This window comes from Zootoca vivipara, chromosome 6 (genome assembly GCF_963506605.1).
Source record: "Zootoca vivipara chromosome 6, rZooViv1.1, whole genome shotgun sequence".
Lineage (NCBI taxonomy): Eukaryota > Metazoa > Chordata > Lepidosauria > Squamata > Lacertidae > Zootoca > Zootoca vivipara.
In genome coordinates this window covers 32,620,993-32,640,388 of record NC_083281.1, presented here as the reverse complement: position 1 = coordinate 32,640,388, position 19,396 = coordinate 32,620,993, and the positions used below count along the sequence as shown (strand labels likewise).

At 39.2% G+C, this 19,396-nt stretch overlaps 1 protein-coding gene across 15 annotated transcripts in view; it reads left to right on the top strand.

Moving 5' to 3' along the window:
• EPB41 (erythrocyte membrane protein band 4.1) overlaps positions 1 to 19,396 on the top strand; it is a 138,471-nt gene that overhangs the window by 55,124 nt on the left and 63,951 nt on the right. For all 15 annotated transcript variants that reach the window (XM_060275742.1, XM_060275743.1, XM_060275740.1 and 12 more), the window contains 3 exons: positions 13,625 to 14,075; positions 15,052 to 15,294; positions 17,033 to 17,137. In XM_060275742.1, the coding sequence (XP_060131725.1) occupies positions 13,625 to 14,075; positions 15,052 to 15,294; positions 17,033 to 17,137 (799 nt within the window). The remainder of the gene's footprint in view (positions 1 to 13,624; positions 14,076 to 15,051; positions 15,295 to 17,032; positions 17,138 to 19,396) is intronic.

Sequence of the window (19,396 nt, the reverse complement as noted above, 5' to 3'; positions counted from 1 at the left end):
CTAGTAAAAAGCTGATAAAAACAAGGCTGCCATCATATGTATGTTTACCAGGGAACAAACTCCATTGAACTTACTGCTGAGTAAACATAGGATCAGGTTGTGAGTCTTGCAGCTTGACCTACTAAATTTGGTGGGATTTACACTTCAGGATTGCAGCCTTACTTAATGCAGCTTGCCGGATAGCTCCTTACTGCTATTTAAGTTCACAATGTGAAAGAGCAAGTAATTACTTTGATTACTGCTTATCTTATGAACAATTGATAGGTTTGTGATGGTCATCTATGCTATAATCACCCAGCACATAATAAATATACCTACTTCACTAATATTCTAATCAGATATAATTGTTTACTTTAAAAAAGTGGGTTTTTCATGAAAGTGCTTCTGATCCCTTACTTCTTATGATAGTATACCAAATAAAATTGTTTTAATTTGCTTTGAGGAAATACAGAAGGGATGGCTTTAAGAAGGTTTTGATTACATCAGCAGAAACCAGGCATTTTCTGGCTAGCACAGAGTATGATCATAGCCAGCTTTTTGGTCCCGCGCTGCATTTTTATGCTGGATTTGTTTAAAGGGGCTTCATCACTATGGTTTTAACTCTAACAATGATATCAACAGTGTTTGCAGAAAAGCGGATTTGTGTGGCTTTTTATTCCTTTATACTCTGAATGTGGATTTTTACAAAATTGTCTTGTTGGTTCTGCTGTAAGCTACACCTACATGCTGAAGCTAATAGGTAATATGTCTGGAATTAGGCCTTTAACAATCAGAATTATTTTGGATCTGGATGTAACTTACTGGGTGCAAATTGAAGATGAATACTTGTTTGGAGGCTAATGTGTTGTTTGCTTAGACTTAGAGTCTTAGATAAAATCAAAGGAAGCTGTGTTGATTAGGACGTATTGCAGAATCCATTGTGAGGCATTACCTATTAGGTCCAAATAGAATGTCAGAAAATAGTGAGTAAGCTTTCAAATTCTTCAAAACTCTTCATCATAACATCAAGACCATTGTTTGAAATTCCCCAGGTGCCAGGCATGTTTTACTACATGGAGTTTGCCTTAAAAAGGTAAAGGGACCCCTGACCATTAGGTCCAGTCGTGACCGACTCTGGGGTTGTGGTGCTCATCTCGCGTTATTGGCCGAGGCAGCCGGCGTACAGCTTCCAGGTCATGTGGCCAGCATGACAAAGCCGCTTCTGGCAAACCAGAGCAGCACACGGAAACACCATTTACCTTTCTGCTGTAGCGGTACCTATTTATCTACTTGCACTTTGATGTGCTTTCGAACTGCTAGGATGGCAGGAGCTAGGACTGAGCAACGGGAGCTCACCCCGTTGCAGGGATTCGAACCACCGACCTGATCTGATAGCGCCACCTGCGTCCTGGAGTTTGCCTTAGTCCGTTGTTAATAGCATTTCCATTTCTGTTTGTTTCTGCTTCCAGCATACTGGGACAAGTGAATTGTTGTAAGAGCAAGCTACAGACAAGCAGTGCAGTTGAGATCATAGAATCATAGCATTGGAAGATACTGTGAGGGTTATCTAGTTCAACCCCATGGCAAATAGATATTCTGTTGTGGTGACGTAACATATATTTAAGGCACCATTTGGTGCCTAGCTTATATATCTGAGTTTCTAACAGCCTGGTGAAGAATTCTGTAGAACTCTTAAGAAAGATATTTCCAAATAATGGACTTTGTTATGCATCTCTAGCAACATACAAGATGTACAGCAGTTTTTTAAAAAGTGCATTGAGGACATGAAGCAAATGACTTATTATTGGGAATTTTGTGAAGTAAAGTCATATAAAATTTCCTGACTCATTAACAGAAAAAAACCCCAAAACATTTGTGGGAGGCTATAAATTTGATCTCACAAACAGTGAAATGGTTGGGGGTTGCTTTTTCCAGACAAAATTGCCTCTCAATTGCTTTTCCATTGCAGTGCGAGAAAGATGGTATCTTTTTCTCTGCAGGTAGAAAAGCAGGTTGGGGGACTGACTGTGATCAGAAAAAAAAAAATCCCCTTCAACACTTCTCTGACCTTCTTTGGTTGCCAATCATAAAACAGAATGAAGTAAAGTAATGTGAATTTTACACTGGTCTTCCATATAATGTCTAGTTTTGCCCTACGGAAGGTAAACAAGATCAGCTAAAATCAGTCAGTTTTGTCCTGAATTTAATTGAGTGGGTTGAAACCTAAGACATTTAACATGAAACAGTATCTTAAATCTGGGAACATTGATTATTCCTAATAGTTCCATCAAAATATGGAAAATGATATCTGAACTTGGCCATAGTGGATGACATTCAGTGATGTTTGCTCATTTCTGCAATGCAAATCTGCTTGCACAAGTGAAACCTTTTGTTTTTCTTTTCCCCACTCTAATCCTTGCACCCTTCCATTCTGCTCTGGAGAATTCCCTGACTCCTGAAGTAGATTTTGGGGGTACAGGGGAGAGGAGAACCTCTGTGGTGCGAACAGATGCATGCTTACGCTATTGTGAATCTTGCCCCTCAGTGTTTCCATTGTATACCTCCTTCTTTTCTACTTTGTTTTTGACATTAGCTATGTTGTGATGGCTTTGTCTCTTACTTAATGTAAAGTTTCCTGTTTGAATTAGCATCTTGGGAATCATTTAAGCTGCAATAAGGCTGTACAGTTATTTGGGAGTAAACCTTACTGGACACAGTGGGATTTGCTTCTAAGTAAACACACACACACAGGCTGTCTTTGAAAATGAAATCTGAAAATTGCAGAATGATTGTCCTGTGTCTGAGAGTTCTAAAAGAAGCCTGTATTTAGCACAACAGAGAGAAGGGGGAAATCAAAAGATTGCTTTAAAACTGGCCCAGGTTTTCATAGCATATGCCCCCCTGCTGTCTTCCTATCAACATCTGCGTTGGAGGTTCTCCTAAATGGAATCAGGGATATTAGGTATTTCCCAGTTGAGTGTTTTTAATACAAAATGAAACAAAAGCTTAATCGGGCAGCTGGTTGGGACCAGGGATACATTGGGGAAATCTTTATCAGCTGGATATCTATTGGAAAAGAAGTTCTGGACAAAAGGAAGAGGGAAATCCAATATTAATGGCAAGAACAAAGGGAAAATAAGCCCATTAATAAGGTGAGGTGGGGAGGACTGTGTGGTTTGACTAATGAATGAAAGGGGACCAGACTTCAGAAGTTCAAATTGAACATGGAAATTTACAGATTAGTCTGAGTAAATTATAACCTATTCTGAATTGAGGCATTACATTGATAATGTAAATGTGAGTTGAGGACTGAATGACAAATCGCTGAATACATCAATTTACACACCACAAGTCAACAAAAATGGTCTTTGTTGATTTCAGGTATTATTGTTGGTCCTTTAATTTTCCCTACATTAATGCCATCTATCCTTTTTTGTTTGTTGTTGGATATTCTTGTTTTTATTCTTGATATGAACTTTGAAAATTATTTTTAATTGAAATGTGGACTACTTTCCCCCTAAATTCTTCAACTGTTTCCAAAAACTGGACCTACAAATAGTGAGCATCTGAACACGAATCTCAAAACACATCTCGAAACACAGGCAGCCCCACAGAAAACCCTGTTCTAAGTTGCTGTACAGCAGGTGTCTGATATTTTAGGGACTTCAAGGAGAGACTCTGGCAGAATGTACTGAGTTTGTAAGGGGGTAACGTGGTTTCTCAAGTAACCTGATAACAAGCTGTATTAGGGCCTTGCATGTACATGCATTTTGAACTCTGCTTGGTAGCAGAATTGCTTAATTGGAGCTGTTTCAATTGTGGTGTCAAGTTTGCTATGGAGGTAGACAAATTTGTCTTCAGAGTAGCTAGCAAGCAAATTGCAGCAGGTCTCTGAGGTGCCCTGGACACTGTCCACTGATACACATGTCAACAATTCATGGACCTGAAGAGCTCTGCTGGATGATTCATTGAGGATGTGATAGAGGTAGCAAAATATGTCCTTTTTGCTGCTTTCACCATCAAATAGGCATAATTCACGTTCAGCCCGCTTCACAGCATGACTTTTGTCACCTGTTTTCCTGCTGTCTTCTAGCTGGTTTCATAGAATGCAGATCCCCAGTATATCATAGGACTAAAAACATTTTTTTTCTGTATTGGAGAGGGTGCTTCAGAGCAATTGTATTGGTTGCACTCAGCATCTTGTCATTCCACAGCAAGACCAGGGCTTTGGCAGGATCACAGAGTGCTATCAGAAGTACTTTTTCCATCATAGATATGCTTAACTACTCAGTTGAAAGGGTTGTTAGATAATAATGGCAATGTTAAACAGCTAATAGCTTCTTAGGGTGATTAAAGTCACCATATACATCAGAAACAAGAGAATATGATTTTGACTGCTTTAAGTGTTTTATCCAATATAATATAACACAAAACAAGCTCATAATACATAAACACTTATTGCTGGATGTTTTTAAAAATCACACAATGAGATATTTGTTCCTTGTTGCATGTTGAGATAACTGGCTTGAGGAGAGAATTTAAATATCCTAGGTAGATAACAACAACCTATTCTCTTGTGCAGAGGTGGGGAACCTGTGAGTCTGTAAAAGTTGCTGAACTTGCAACTCCCATCAGTCTCAGCCAGCCAATGGTCACAGATGATGGGAGTCGTAGTTCAGCGACATTTGGATGGCCACAGGTTCCTGTTCCTTTAATAGGTGGAGCGTTGAGCAGATTGGGGAAGCCCAAGTTCATAGCCCTACTCAGCCATGAAGCTCACCTTCAGCCATCACTCTCTCTCAGCCTAACTAACCTCATGGGGTTGTGGGGATAAAACATAGGGCCAGAATAATGTACATTTTCTTAAGCTTCTTGTAGGAAAAGAAGGATATACCATATATTCCAGCGTATAAGACGACTGGGCGTATAAGATGACCCCCAACTTTTCCAGTTAAAAATAAAGATTTTGGGATATACTCGCTGTATAAGAAATACCACCCGGCGTATAAGACGACCCCTGACTTTTGAGAAGATTTTCCTGGGTTAAAAAGTAGTCTTATATGCAGGAATATACAGTAGATGTAAAAAAAGACAATGCCCCTTACTTATTTTACACATATGTATACATTATGTGCATAACTATTGCATAGTCTTCTGCCTGTCCCTATTCCAAAGGAAATAGCTTTCATGCTGATGCGTAGCTGTGCTGACAGTGATTTATTTGTGACACACTAGGTCACAAATTTGATATACTTCTTTAAGTATACAGGAAAACCAGAGACTCCTGCCAATAGTATTGCATCTCCATGGGCTGGTTGCAGAGTTAGCGTTTGAAACTCCCATTGTTCTAGGCACATTTACGACAGGGAATTTCATTAGCGTAAGCAGTTTCTGAGCTCTGGGCACAGTACTGCACCTAAGATTTCAGATTTGCAGAGTGGAAGGAAAGGAGGACCTTTTTCTGCCTCTCCACTTCCAGCCACTCCCTGAAGACTAGAGAAGAGACCTTCTTAGAATATTAGTGGGGTGGGCAGGGGAAGGACTAGACCATGTGAAAAATGAACATAGTATTATTCATTTTGACCTTTGTATTCTTGTTATAAAAAAGTGTGCCTAGACATTCTGTTCTTGTGCCCATAACCTAGGTTTAAGGTGTCATTTAGCTCCTAGCTTTCGTATCTCAGTTTCTAATACTTTGTAGAGTCTACCATAATTGGGGAACAAAAGAAGTGTTCAGTATATGTACTACCACAAGCACCATTGGTTATTCTTGGTAGCTGAAAGATTGGAATGGAGACATAATATGTTTCCCACCAACATGAAATGGATGTGTATTACGTGTTTCCCAAGAAGAAATTTTATTTACATTATAATCTGTATATCTTTCTTTTCCTATGTCTTGAGTCCGTTTTCTTTTAATAATACAATGCATAACAATAATCTGTCACAGGTAGGTAGCCATGTTGGTCTGCTGTCGAAACAAAATAACAATAAAATAGAAAAATTCCTTCCAGTAGCACCTTAGAGACCAACTAAGTTTGTCATTGGTATGAGCTTTCGTGCACACGAAAGCTCATACCAATGACAAACTTAGTTGGTCTCTAAGGTGCTATTGAAATGATCTGTCAGTAAATATCGGACACAAATATAATCAAGAGTAGCTTTTTTTGGTTTTTGCTGCAGCAACCATCCATATCAGTTTGTATTGTATAGGTAAGTTATGTTTGCTGAGAATTTTAATTAAATTTTAACTAAAATTAAATTTTACATACTGCAGATTAGTTGGTTGCAAATTTAAATGTGCACTTTTTGAAGACATTTTAAGAGAGGTTGCTTAAAAACAACAACAAAAAACCACTTAGCAATCTAATCCACATGGAAACGAGGTATAAAGCATCCAGTAACTTAAAACCTTGGGTTATGGGGGTTGTGCCAATTTTTCCATCACAGTCACAAATACTGTGCTTTGAAAAATTGAGTATGATTTGGAATGTAAATTACCTTCCAGATGTGTTCCCTCAATTTTTGTGTTCCATCAATTTTGTTTGTGCTGTTTACAAAAATTGTAGAAACTCTGCCTACAGCCTCATGGAACTGAATAACCAAGTGGTTGTGTTTTGCTTTCGGATAGAAGTGGTGAAACATACTGTAACTTTTATAGCGTAAAGCTTTAGAGTTTGTGGTACATCTAAATCTGGAATATTTTAGCAGTGCCTACACATATCTTGCCTACACAGCAGGTCAAACATAAATGGTATTGATTCATAGGGCTTGTTCCTTATTTGTAAGTGAGTAATCTTTTAGCTGCTGCTGAATGAGGTATGGCTTCTGGGCTTACACACTTATGACTGATCCTGTGCCCAAAAGACTGTCCATCAATTTTGTCAATGGTTTCACCGTATCTGAGAATGTGTACGTGCCCCCCCCTTTCTATCATACTGTCAATGCTAGCAAATATACTAACAAATATTCATTTATTTTTTAACAGATTTATATTCTTCTCTTCAAAATGATATGTCTTCCAGATACACACAATAAAAAGAAAACAACATTAAAATAAATAAAGACAATATTATTTATTTTGCTAAATGTAAAGTCCTGAAAGTCTAAGGTTGGAAAAAGAAACAATCTAAAACAAGATTAAACAATAAAATTAAAACAGCTTACTTACAACAACATACTGACTTCAGTTACAAATAAAACCAGAAGCAGGAAATAAATAATAAAAAATAAAAAATCCGTTCCGGAAGTCCGTTCGACTTCCAAAATGTTCAGAAACTTCTGATTGGCTGCAGGAAGCTTCTGCAGCCAATTGGAAACCGCAGACGCACCGTCGGGTATTCAACTTCCAAAAAGTGTTCGCAAACTGGAACAGTCACTTCCGGGTTTGCAGCGTTCAGAAGCCAAAATGTTCGGGAACTAGCTCAGAGGTGGTGCAGGCAGGCAGAGAAGCTTGAGTTGCCTCTGGACCCAACTGGTGCTCTGAGCTTGGAGGTGCCCCACAGTTGTTGGTGCAAGCTTCCACCTCCCTCCTTTAGCTCTGAGCCTCCTCTGCTTCTGTGCCTGATAGGTTATCCAAGCTCAGAGTACAGCCTGCTTCTGTAGCTCTGGCTCCAGACTCATCTTGCCATCTGAGGCTGGCAAGAGGAGCAGGTGAGATTATCAAGCCCTACCACTCATCCTCCAGTGACATTATGAGGTACTAGATTACAAATGAGGAACTGAAACGGAAAGTGGCTTTCCAGTAAATTCATGGCTGAATAGACAATTGAATGTTGGTATGAATCTAAATCTTGTCCAAAGCTGCTGCTTCATGATGTTCTAGAGAGAAGGTTTAGTTAAATACAGTGGTACCTCGGTTTATGAACACAATTGGTTCCGGAAGTCTGTTCATAAACTGAAGCGTTCATAAACTGAAGCGAACTTTCGCATTGAAAGTAATGGAAAGTGGATTGATCTGTTCCAGACGGTCCGCGGAGTACTTAAACTGAAGCGTTCATAAACTGAACCGAACTTTCCCATTGAAAGTAATGGAAAGTGGATTAATCCGTTCCAGACGGGTCCGCAGAGTACTCAACCTGAAGCGTACTTAACCCGAAGCATGGGTGTAATTGGTTCCGGAAGTCTGTTCATAAACTGAAGCGTTCATAAACTGAAGCAAACTCTCCCATTGAAAGTAATGGAAAGTGAATTAATCCATTCCAGATGGGTCCGCGGCGTTCGAAAACCGAAAATTTGTAAACCGAGGTGTTCATAAACCGAGGTTCCACTGTATGTGAAATATGTGACTTCACTGTTTGAAATCAGTGAGACCTAAAAGTGCTGAAGTTGGCTTGATTGTGCCTCACATTTATCAACATATAAACAATCTGAATGTGAAAATGTAATGAGTCTTTTTGTTTTTTCCATATTACAACTACAACCTTTTCAGGATGTTATGTTATGCTACATTATGATATATTTGTATACTGCTTTATGACTCAAAGGCTCTCAAAGTGGTAAACAGAATATTAGAGACAGATTATAGGGTTGGATACAAAAAGCCATGAATGGAAGGAATATAGCCACTGGCATGTTTTGCAAATGCTTAAGAATTTGTGTAGTGCTATAATAGGTTCTGTAACAGATCTCATGTTTCTGCTTGTGCAGGAAATTGCACAAGCAGAATGGATTTAGTTTAACTTTTCTCACACAAGGCACTAGTGTTAGCTATAAAACTTTTCCATAAGCAGAAGAGCTTTCTATGAGCAGAAGGGCATGTTTGGCTCCATCTCATTGTTTATTTAGATCTTTTTTTAATAAAAAAGCACTGTTAATTATTTTAAAAATAATTATGTTTTTAAAATTAAAAGGTGCTTTGTTTTACATCCTGCTAAGACTGCCAAGTTTCATTTGAAAGGAGAGAGAATAAAGACTCCAGGTGATCATATTTAGGGGGTCTATAAACAGAATAAGAACACAATGAAGGAGCAAAGGAGATAAAAGGAAAAGGAACTGCTTGTATGTGCCCATCTCTGCATCCTTTTGTTTTTCCTGCTAAGCTTATTTGGCTGATGCTACTAGGGCAGGGGTCAGCAACCTTTTTCAGCCGTGGCCTGTTCCACTGTCCCTCAGAGCATGTGGTGGGCCGGACTGTATTTTTTTTTTTTGGGGGGGGTGAACAAATTCCTGTGCCCCACAAATAACCCAGAGATTTTAAATAAAAGGACCCATTTTAAATAAAAGGACACATTCTACTCATGTAAAAACACACTGATTCCCGGACCGTCCGCGGGCCGGATTGAGAAGGCGATTGGGCCGCATCCGGCACACGGGCCTTAGGTTGCCTACCCCTGTACTAGGGCTTCCCTGTAAAAAGTATTGTTATTCCCAGGAAGACTTGGAGACATTCATTTATCTAAACAAACCCCAGCTATGAATTTGTATATCCTGTGAATACAACAGGCCAGTATAAACAGTCCCTCAACAATCTTTGTTCCAAGTTTACTTTTTAAAACTGGAAATGGCTTTTTAAAGGGTGTGTCTTGCTTACTTTGTAGAAATAGCAATTAGGGCTGCAGTTGCACATAAACTAATACCTCATTCCCCACTTCAAAGCCATGAGTGGTAGATTGGAAAGATTTCTAAAGCATGATGTTTTTGTTTGTTTCCCCTCCAGTTGATTGGATAGAATTCAGAAACAAAGCAGGTTGTTTTGGCAATCAGCCCAAAGTATAGTTCTGTTTCTCTCTGTCCTCACATTGCTGAATGGTAGGACCAGTCCAAGACATTTTGCTTACAGAGGCAAAGGACAAGATTTCCCCTACCACTCTAAGTTCAGACAGACTAGAATAGCAGCTGAATCTTATTTCAGTACTGGCAGCAGCGTAGTATTGTGTATGACACCTTTGGGCAGCAGACTAGCATAGCGATGTGTGACAGGCAACACAGCCTACAAACATCTTCCAGCGAAAGGGAACCAGGAGGCTCAGGAGGAACAGCCTTGTGTCTGCCAATGCTGCCCCGCACCCCCAGCATCTGCTGCCTGTGTCCCCTCACTCTTTCTAATGATAGGGCTGAATGGAAACACCTATTTCACTTCATTTCAAATATTTCTACGCTGCTTTTCAGGTAGTCACCTCCTAACGTGGTATACAAATAAAATAGACACTCAAGCAAGCAGGCTCTGCCTCTTAGATTGCTTGGTCATTAGAGCATGAGACTTTTAATCTAGGTGTCATGGATTTGAGTCTCACATTGGGTAAAAGTGTCCTGCATTGCAGGGGGTTGGACTAGATTACCCTTTGGGCCCTTTCCAACTCTCCAATTCATGATTCTATTAAATCTATAAAATACGCATAAAAAACCTACCACAACATTTCAAGTATCAATTTTGCATCCTTAAAAATATACAGACCAGCAAGACAACAAAGTGGCCATCTAGCTTATCCAGCATATGACAGGTAAAATCATTTCAATAAAAAGTGAGGTTTAAAGGCCTGTTTAAAACTAGTAAGGAAAGGAGTTTCCCTGGTTGCAGTTAGGATGGAGTTCCATCACACAAGCTAAATAGCAGGGAGCCCAGTATGATGATGATATGATTATTTGCAGGTTTCTCCATGCTGAACTGCAACTGATATCATCCCTGGCCATTCGCTGATGGGAATTTTAGCTCCAAATATCGGGAGGGCAGCAGGCTGTGGGAAAATGTTTGTTCATATACTTTCATCAGCCCTTGTTAGCTCTCATTGCGCTATCTGGTGTAATTATAAATAAGAAACAGCATTATTTATTTTTCCAAGCACTTTTCTTCAGAGGTGTATGGTCAGGAGACTTTAAATTTATACCATTTGAAAACGAATATTGGCTACTAGAGTAGTTGGGGATGGCTGGATAATTTTTACTGGTGTAAGGAATGGACTCTGAACTTGCACTTGAGTTGGAAACCTGTTTTATTATATGGTGAATACTGCAAATGGCGATTTTCCAATTTCAGAAAACTGGCATTATATTTCTTTAAAATTTTATACCCTGCTTTTCACCATAAAGGTCTCAAAGTAGCTTACAGCAATAAAATGTAAAATATAAATTAAACCTACAAAATGTAAAACCTCAAGAATTTAGAATCTCAAAAAGAAAACATCTGAGAAGCAGAATTAGAGCTGTAGGTTCAAGTTCTTCATCTAACAGAGAAAGCCAGGATAGATACCAGGTGTCTGAAACTCAGTAGGAATGGTGCCTGTTTATAACTTCCTGTGGTATGGAGTTCCATGAAGTTGTCTCTAGAACACAATTCTTCATTGACATAAGTTGTTATTTTAGCCCAAAGGAGAGCCACAGTCAGTGCTCCACTCAATGATATCAAGTGATGAGTATAGATTGTACAGGGTAAAGGGTATCATGTACTGCAGGCATGTCCAACTCCCAAGGGACTGTGATCTACTCACAGTATAAAAAGAACAGCTGTGATCTACCCATTGTCATTGTCAAGAGTTGTTGAGCTTTTTCGGGGGGGGGGGGGCTAAGTTGTTGAGCTTTTTTGGGAGAGATCTAAGATACCCCCGCGATCAACCGGGCAATTACAATCAACCTCTTCAACATGCCTGATGTACTGAAATTACATTTCTCGAGCCAGCTTAGCCCAGCGGTTCCATCGACCAAAGCATAAGCATTGCTTAGATCCCCTAATCGCTTCCAGCGGTTTGCAATTTAATTTAGGAGGAAATGTCCCATCTCAGATGTGTTTCTTACATAGAAATTGAATGAAAAATATCCACATTTAAGTTTAAACTATAATGCATGCTGGCTTTATGTTCCCTTGCCCTTGTTTCGTTAGGAGTAACTTACAGCACAGTGCTCTAGTTGTCTACTCAGAAGCAAGTCCCGCTGGGTCCCGTGGGGTCCATGTTGTTGTGAAGATTACTGAGATAATGTGTGGGAAGTCCCGGGAACCTAACATGCACTATATAAATGATAAGTGTTTATAATTCAAATGTGACTCTTATCTTTCTCAGCAGCCATGCTAAACATTGTGTCACTGATTACATGAACTAACTGCCCTTTAACAGAAAACATTCACTTAAGAAATGTGAAAGATGCACTCTTCCCCTGCTCTCTTGAAATGCACAAGCAGAATGGCAGATTTCAGCTGTTTAGTGTGTCTGGATAAAGTCAAATTGTTCAAAGGCATAGATGATTTTGCAACGAAAGTGTGTTTTTCACTTAACCTCTAGAAATGTTATTGCATGAAATTCTATAGAGCATGACACTAGCTTTTGAATTAATATACTGTTGGATTTGGAGGTCTGGGTTCAAATCTATGAAAATTCACTGGATGTCCTTAGGATAGGGTAGAAATCTATGTAAACAAAATAACAGGAGCTGAAGAGACTTTTATATTATGTGTTATGGTTTCAGAAACTAGGAAAACTGAGGGCTGAGGAAGTACTGTAATGTGCAAGCAAACGTTTTGCTCCTGATCTGCTAAAACATAGTTTACTGGATCAGTGTTATGTATGAACCAGGTTATGTCTGAATCAGCCTATAGTTAAAAATTAGGGGTGGCCACTTTTCAAATAGGTCACCAAAATTTGGACAAATTTCTCTGATCAGTCACAATGCATTTGGGCAGATTGGCAACATTTTCAGGCCTAGAAACTAATTTATTTATGTATCACTTGTTTCAAAAAACCACAAAGCAGTTTACAAAGGACCATATACACAATCTGTAACTAGGCACATACTGTATCCTATTCTATTTGCTGCAATAGAATTCTTGTTTTAAGTCTATTTTTTGGGGTGGGGGTGACTGTTGTTGCCAGGAAAGGCCTTTGTAGGCACATGTGCACCTGCACCATGCTGATGCCCCCTGCATTTTGGAAAAAAGTATAAAGAGGTCCAAAACTCTTCTCTACCAATATTTGAATTTAACTAGGGTTGTAATGTGCCACCAATGACTTGGGAATATTTGCAGTGAAGTAGTGATGAACAGGTGATTGACAGGCCTACCCACCTGGCAGACTTGGCCTTAAGGATGGGGACAGTTAAGAGTCTGGCCTACTGGACCAGAAAAGTTATTCGCTTCTGTGTGGAACTGCATTTGTCCTGTCTTAGGAGAGGGACAATACAGTATAGTCAAAAGTGTGTTTGAGGTAGTGTGAATGCTCTCTGAGAGCTCTGAGTCCCTGAGCATTTGGCAAGAACAGATCCACAACAACAAATACCAGCTGTGCAGTAGGCTAGTTCTGATACTGGCATTCTGATATTGATTTCTAAGATGACAACATTTTATTTATTTCACACAGTTTATGTGCTGTTGATTGTAATTTAGCATCCAGTTTGGCAGATTTGGTCATCTGCCTTTGTGCTCCTCCTGTGATCATAATTGTGAATGATAATTCTAGACATTCTTGAAGTAACAAAACTAGCTAGATGTTTATATAGCATAACAATGTGCACTTGAATGCAAGGCTATACTTGTATGTGAAAATAGTTTCTAACAACAAGAATTGCTGCTCCCATTAATAATTGCAGCTTCGATAAGCGGACACCAGGAGCACCCTATAAGTGGTCCTTGTTACCTTTGGAGCTTTGTGATCAGTTTGCGGTGGTTTTGTGATCATATAGCATTTATTCAGTTAAATTTCTTATACATTTCTGTCAACAGAACCATGACAACTGAAAAGAGTTTAGTGGCAGAGGCTGAGACTCCTAAGCAGCAGCCGGCAAAAGAGGAGGAGGTAGCTGCTGAAACAGGAACACAGGAAGCTTTCTTGGAGAAAGCACCTGAGGGGGATAATCAGTCAAAGAAGAAGCTAAAAGCATCCAATGGTGACACGCCTACCCGAGAGGACCAGAGCAAGAACAAAGAGCGCACTTCTGAAAGTCGGGGCCTGTCACGCCTGTTTTCATCATTCCTCAAGAGGCCCAAATCTCAGGTCTCTGAGGAAGAAGGTAACGAGGCAGAAACAAAGGAACTTGGTGAAGGAGGCCAGGAAGAGACGGACCTCGATCTCAATGAGGAGATTCTTCTGAAAGCCCCAATAGCAGCTCCTGAACCTGAGCTCAGGACTGACCCATCTTTAGATCTTCATTCATTGAGCAGTGCGGAAACACAGGTAAATATGACACAAACTAGTTTTCTGTCTGCCTAACTTGATTAGTAGACATTCAAGAACATGCTGACATGTGCAACCTGCTCATACACTTATGACTTTAATAAGTAAATATGACTAGAACTGCAGCCTTAGAGTTGTATCCAGGTAAGTTCTACTTGAAGTAAACCCATTGAATTTAATGAACCCGTTAGTCATGTTTGTTAATTTCAGTGGGTCTACTCTAAATATGGCCAATGTTAGATACAACCTTTAATATATGATTGGTAAGAGGTTTAATCTATTGCAAATTGTAATACTTTCCAAAGATTAAGGTAAGCACTTCAGCAGGCTCTAGTTTATATAATTATTTATTTTGTTAGATTTATATACCACTTAATCAAAAATCTCAAAGTGGCTTAATAAAAGAAAATGTATACAACATTACCTATATAACCAACTTTTGACATTTACGCTCTTTCCCAGTTTCCAATTATATGTATGAATTTTGAAAATATAAAAAGCATTTAAAAGCTTTTGAGGGGTTGAAAAACAACAAGCCCAGTCCTCCAAACCATGGTCTGGAGGCTTGTGAATGTCCTGTAGACCTTTATGCACCTTCTTCCCCTAATGTATGCTAATAAAACATTTCTTGGTTTTCTCTAACATATATAAATTGTCAAACTGTGGTTGGAATTGTCTCCAATCCTTTAAGCTATGGTTGCAAATTAAAACTTGGAGGCAAGGTGCTAACTGTAGTTTGCTAGTTTTGGAATTCACGGCCATGTACAGTATGCTTAGAGAAAACTGGCTTATGAACCTAGCTTGCCCCCCACTAAAACAGAAAGACTAAAGTACTATTACTGTATTCTAAAATGGAAGCAGAACCTTCTGAGCTTCTCCTCGTGGCCATGCTCTATTTTTTCTCTATGTTCTACTCAGAATAGACCCACTTTTGTTTTTTTGTTCAAAAGTGCTAACTCTTATCCATTAATTTCAGCCTGCTCAGGAAGATAGGAGAGAAGATCAAGATCAAGATCAAGATCAAGATCCAGAAAATAGAGATCTTGAAATTAAGGAAGAAGGAGAGCAGGCAGAGCAGGTGGACGAAAAAAAGGAGAATACCAAGGTGAAAGCAGACAAAGACTTAAAAGGTTCTCAGAAAACAGCCAGAAGGCCCAGAAACAACATGCACTGCAAGATTATTTTGCTGGATGACACAATTTTTGAGTGTTCCCTGGATGTAAGCATATCTTTATCTATTTTTATTATTAAAAATAAAAATGATTTTAAGAGTATCATAATTTATTAATATAGTTTAAGCAGGCATCGCCAAACTGCGGCCCTCCAGATGTTTTGGCCTACAACTCCCATGATCCCTAGGTAACAGGACCAGTGGTCAGGGATGATGGGAGTTGTAGTTCAAAACATCTGGAGGGCCGAAGTTTGGGGATGCCTGGTTTAAAGAATACAATTTGCAGTTTTAAGATAAATTGCTTTAGTAATATCTAGAAGACGATCATAGTAGCAGTATTTTGTTTGGACTTTTGGCCCACTTGATTTGAGAACATTATCAGGAATACTACTACTACTACTACTACTACTACTAATAATAATAATAGAATTTTTCCAGAGTGCAATTGAAAGGGTTCAAGTGTCAAGATGCATCACAGTCTTTCCTTTTCCGTAATATGATCTCAGGTTCCCTAGTTAAATCTCAGGGCGGATACGTATCTTGGTTGGGTTTTCATGACCACTTGAGCAAAACAGTTACCTTAACTGATCCTGTATAATTAGGTCAGTTCATCCATGTACAACACTAATGATACTACCGGTATTACTATTGCGTAAGATGAGCTTCTCCGTGTTAATACAGCAGTGGCTTTATGTGTGTGTGGTGTTTATAAACTTTAGATCTTCATCCTGTGTGCAGAGCATAGAAGGGGGTTTAGCTTCCTGCAATGATGTAGAAGCTACTGGACATGCTGCTGCATGTGGTAAGGAGCCATAGTTCAGTAGTAGAACACATGCTAACCTTGCATAAGGTCCCATGTTCAGTTTCCAGTGTCTTTGAGTAAAGGATCCCAGTTTGAAATCCTGGAGAATTGTTCCTGTCCAGAATAGACAATCTTCTGATAGTATAAAGCAGCTATTTAGAGTATTTGTAATGGGGTCTGTTTGCTACGGGCAAGGTGTTGTTGGGGCATAGAAATTCAAGCCTTGGCAAACAAAGAATGTTGCTTTGCTGATTTATGTGTTTGGGGCTCCAGGGGACATTATTGGTTTGGCTCTTAGCCAAACACACATGTACAAACTTCTAGAGAACTGCTGGTTAGATTAAACAGGCTGTTTATTCACCTGCCTGTTACCTGGTTAAGTTGAACTACTCGCTCACCACAAACCTGCCTCTTACTTTCCACCATATCAAATAAATATGAATAGGATTTGGGGGACCTTATTTCTAAGAGAAGAGCTGACTAGTCAAACAGAACAGATGTTACGAGGGGACCTTTAGGTCCTCAATTCTGTTTTGCTTTTATAAGGCAAGTAAGTATGTGTACACTTGCAGGAGATACTTACTAGTGCTTCATTCCCTTCCCACCAACCATTCAAAACCAAAAGCAGGGCTAATTAGGGAGGAAAAGCTTCCTTTACTCCTGCATTTGCATCACCACAGCAACCATTGTTTGGGGAAGCTGCCTTTGCTAAAGTAATGTTCCTAAAATGGAAGGAATTTCCTAAACATTTTCCTGAGCAGCATGGAAATATACTGCCAAAAGAGCCTTTTTCTCTTTGCATCCACGTGAGCCATCTTAATGAAACAATCTAAAAGTGATCAGTGTTCATTTTAAGGGCTAATGATGTTCAAGTCAATGTCTAAGGAAGGTAGACATACTGTATACAGTGACCCTGTGGATGTGAACATTAGAATGCACAAAACAAACGTGACCACATATGACAGATTTGTTTTTCATGTGCAGAAACATGCCAAAGGGCAGGATCTTCTTAAGAAAGTATGTGATCACCTCAATCTTTTGGAAGAAGACTACTTTGGACTGGCCATCTGGGATACTCCAAGCTCCAAGGTAAGTAGAATGCAAAAACAGAGAGTTGACCTGCTTAGGATTGTATGTTAAAGCATTTAATTAAAGAAGGAATTGTATTGGGAAAACAGAAATAAAACTTTGAAATGCATATTGAAAATAAAAGCTAATACCTACTTCTCTAGTCTGACTTCATACTGATGGAAGTTTGCACAACCTAGCTTTAACACTGAAAGGTGCTAAAATATACAGAAACCACATAATGCTCCACACATAAAGGATTTTCTCGACAATCAGTACCGTGGACAGCATCTCTCTCCAACTTGGAAATGCCTCTGTAGGGCAAAGCTGTATTTGAAGTGGGAGGAGAGACATCTTTTGTGGAGGCATTCTACATTGTTCATTCTTATCCAATTAAGCCTGTGCTGTAGAATTTAATGTCATTTGGAGATTTTGATCCAATCAGTGCTGAAAGATGGCATTAAAACTGGATGCCCCATTGTGTTGCAAATGGAGTGGGAAATATTATGGTTAAGACGTAGATGAGTCTTTAGACAGAATATTCTGGGATGTCCAAAAGACACACAGCCCATAGATAGACTCCTAGAAGAGAGCACCTATAGTTGAAGATGGCTGTATTATGTATTATGGATCTTTTTCATGGCAATCTTGGATCAATTTATGTATATCACCACAAATCTAATGAGTACAAATAAAGGAATTATAGGACCCATTTACTTTACCTGTGAGCTTGATGTTGTTGGCAAAATGTAGAAGTCCACAGGTGGATCTTAGATTGATTCCTGCACGTGAAGTGAACACTGAGGACAGCACCTCTTATCTCCATTCTCTCCATGCCCCTTTGTCAATGACAGAAGGCATATATTCACGAGTAGTTCTTGTTGGTCATTTGAACAGATATGGGAATTGTACGCAGGTATGCAACAGGTGCATGTGCAACTCTAATGAGCTTATAGTAAATATGTATATAGTACTGTGTGCAGCAATAACATCTTTTGTTCTTGCATGTGAGAAATAATTTATTTCCAAGAAAGGGATCCCCCCCCCACTGTGACCCAGAGAGCAAGAATTAATAGTTTATCTTTGAAGCACTGGAGGAGTTTGTGTAGAACTTAATGCTTTCCTGTAAGAGAGCATTATTTCCCACTGATTCCTGACATAATAAAAGGATAAATGTATCATTAATTACCCAGACTCCTCATTGTCTTTTTGATTAAGTCAGACAGAATGAGTTTTATGAATGCATGATTGCATTCAGAGACTGTAGGGCCGTGTTTGGATTTTTTTTTTTTATTGCTGTGCAAAGCCAACAGTTGCAGCATAAGCATTTGCATGTTCCAAAAAAAAAAGAAGCCTGGCTTGCAAAATTGCAGATCCGCAACAGTTACTATGAATGGCCTTTGTGTTCATTTGCATGGATTCTGTAACACTTCAATTAAAGAATGATGGCAAAGTACTTCATATTAAACCTAAGCATAACTGTACCAATTACATGTAGAGTAAAATGTTGTGGGCTAAGAAAGATGAGCTTAAGGGATAAGTAGGCTATTCTTTCACCTCACTAGACCTGATTTCTAAATCCTGCTTAAGTCACGTGAAAATGAAAAAGGTAACCTCATTCTAGTTTCTGTACACAGTACCATAATATTGTACTGCCTGATATCGAGAGCCAAAGTGCTATTATCAAAATGTAAATGCTTAGCAGTTTTGAGTGACTGATTTGCAGAGGCTAAATTCTTTATAATAGTAACTGGGAAGTCATTCCAACTGAACTCAATAAGACTAAATTTTGATCAGACGTTTATAGGATTGCACTATTAATGTATTTACTATATTTACACTATTTGAACAAACTACAGTATAGGCAGAAGAAACAAAAATGTTTTCTAAAGACAGCAAAGCTGCATTCCTACATAATGCTAAGCCAAACTATGACTTAGCATGAACACACTGGCTCCCAGGGATCACACCCATTTTGCTTCTCACTGCCCACCCCCACCCCCCGGTGTAGCAGTTAAACCACGTTTTGGCTTATTGTGTAGTCTGAGCACAGATTTGTGGTGTAAGATCTCTCAGTCATAAGCTATGGCCAAGGTTTTTTCATACCTTTACAGGGACATGTAAAAGCAGGGTGCCCAAACTAAGGTCCAGGGGCCGGATGCGGCCCAATCGCCTTCTAAATCTGGCCCACGTACGGTCCGGGAATCAGCGTGTTTTTACATGAGTAGAATGTGTTATTTAAAATGCATCTCTGGGTTATTTGTGGGGAATAGGAATTCA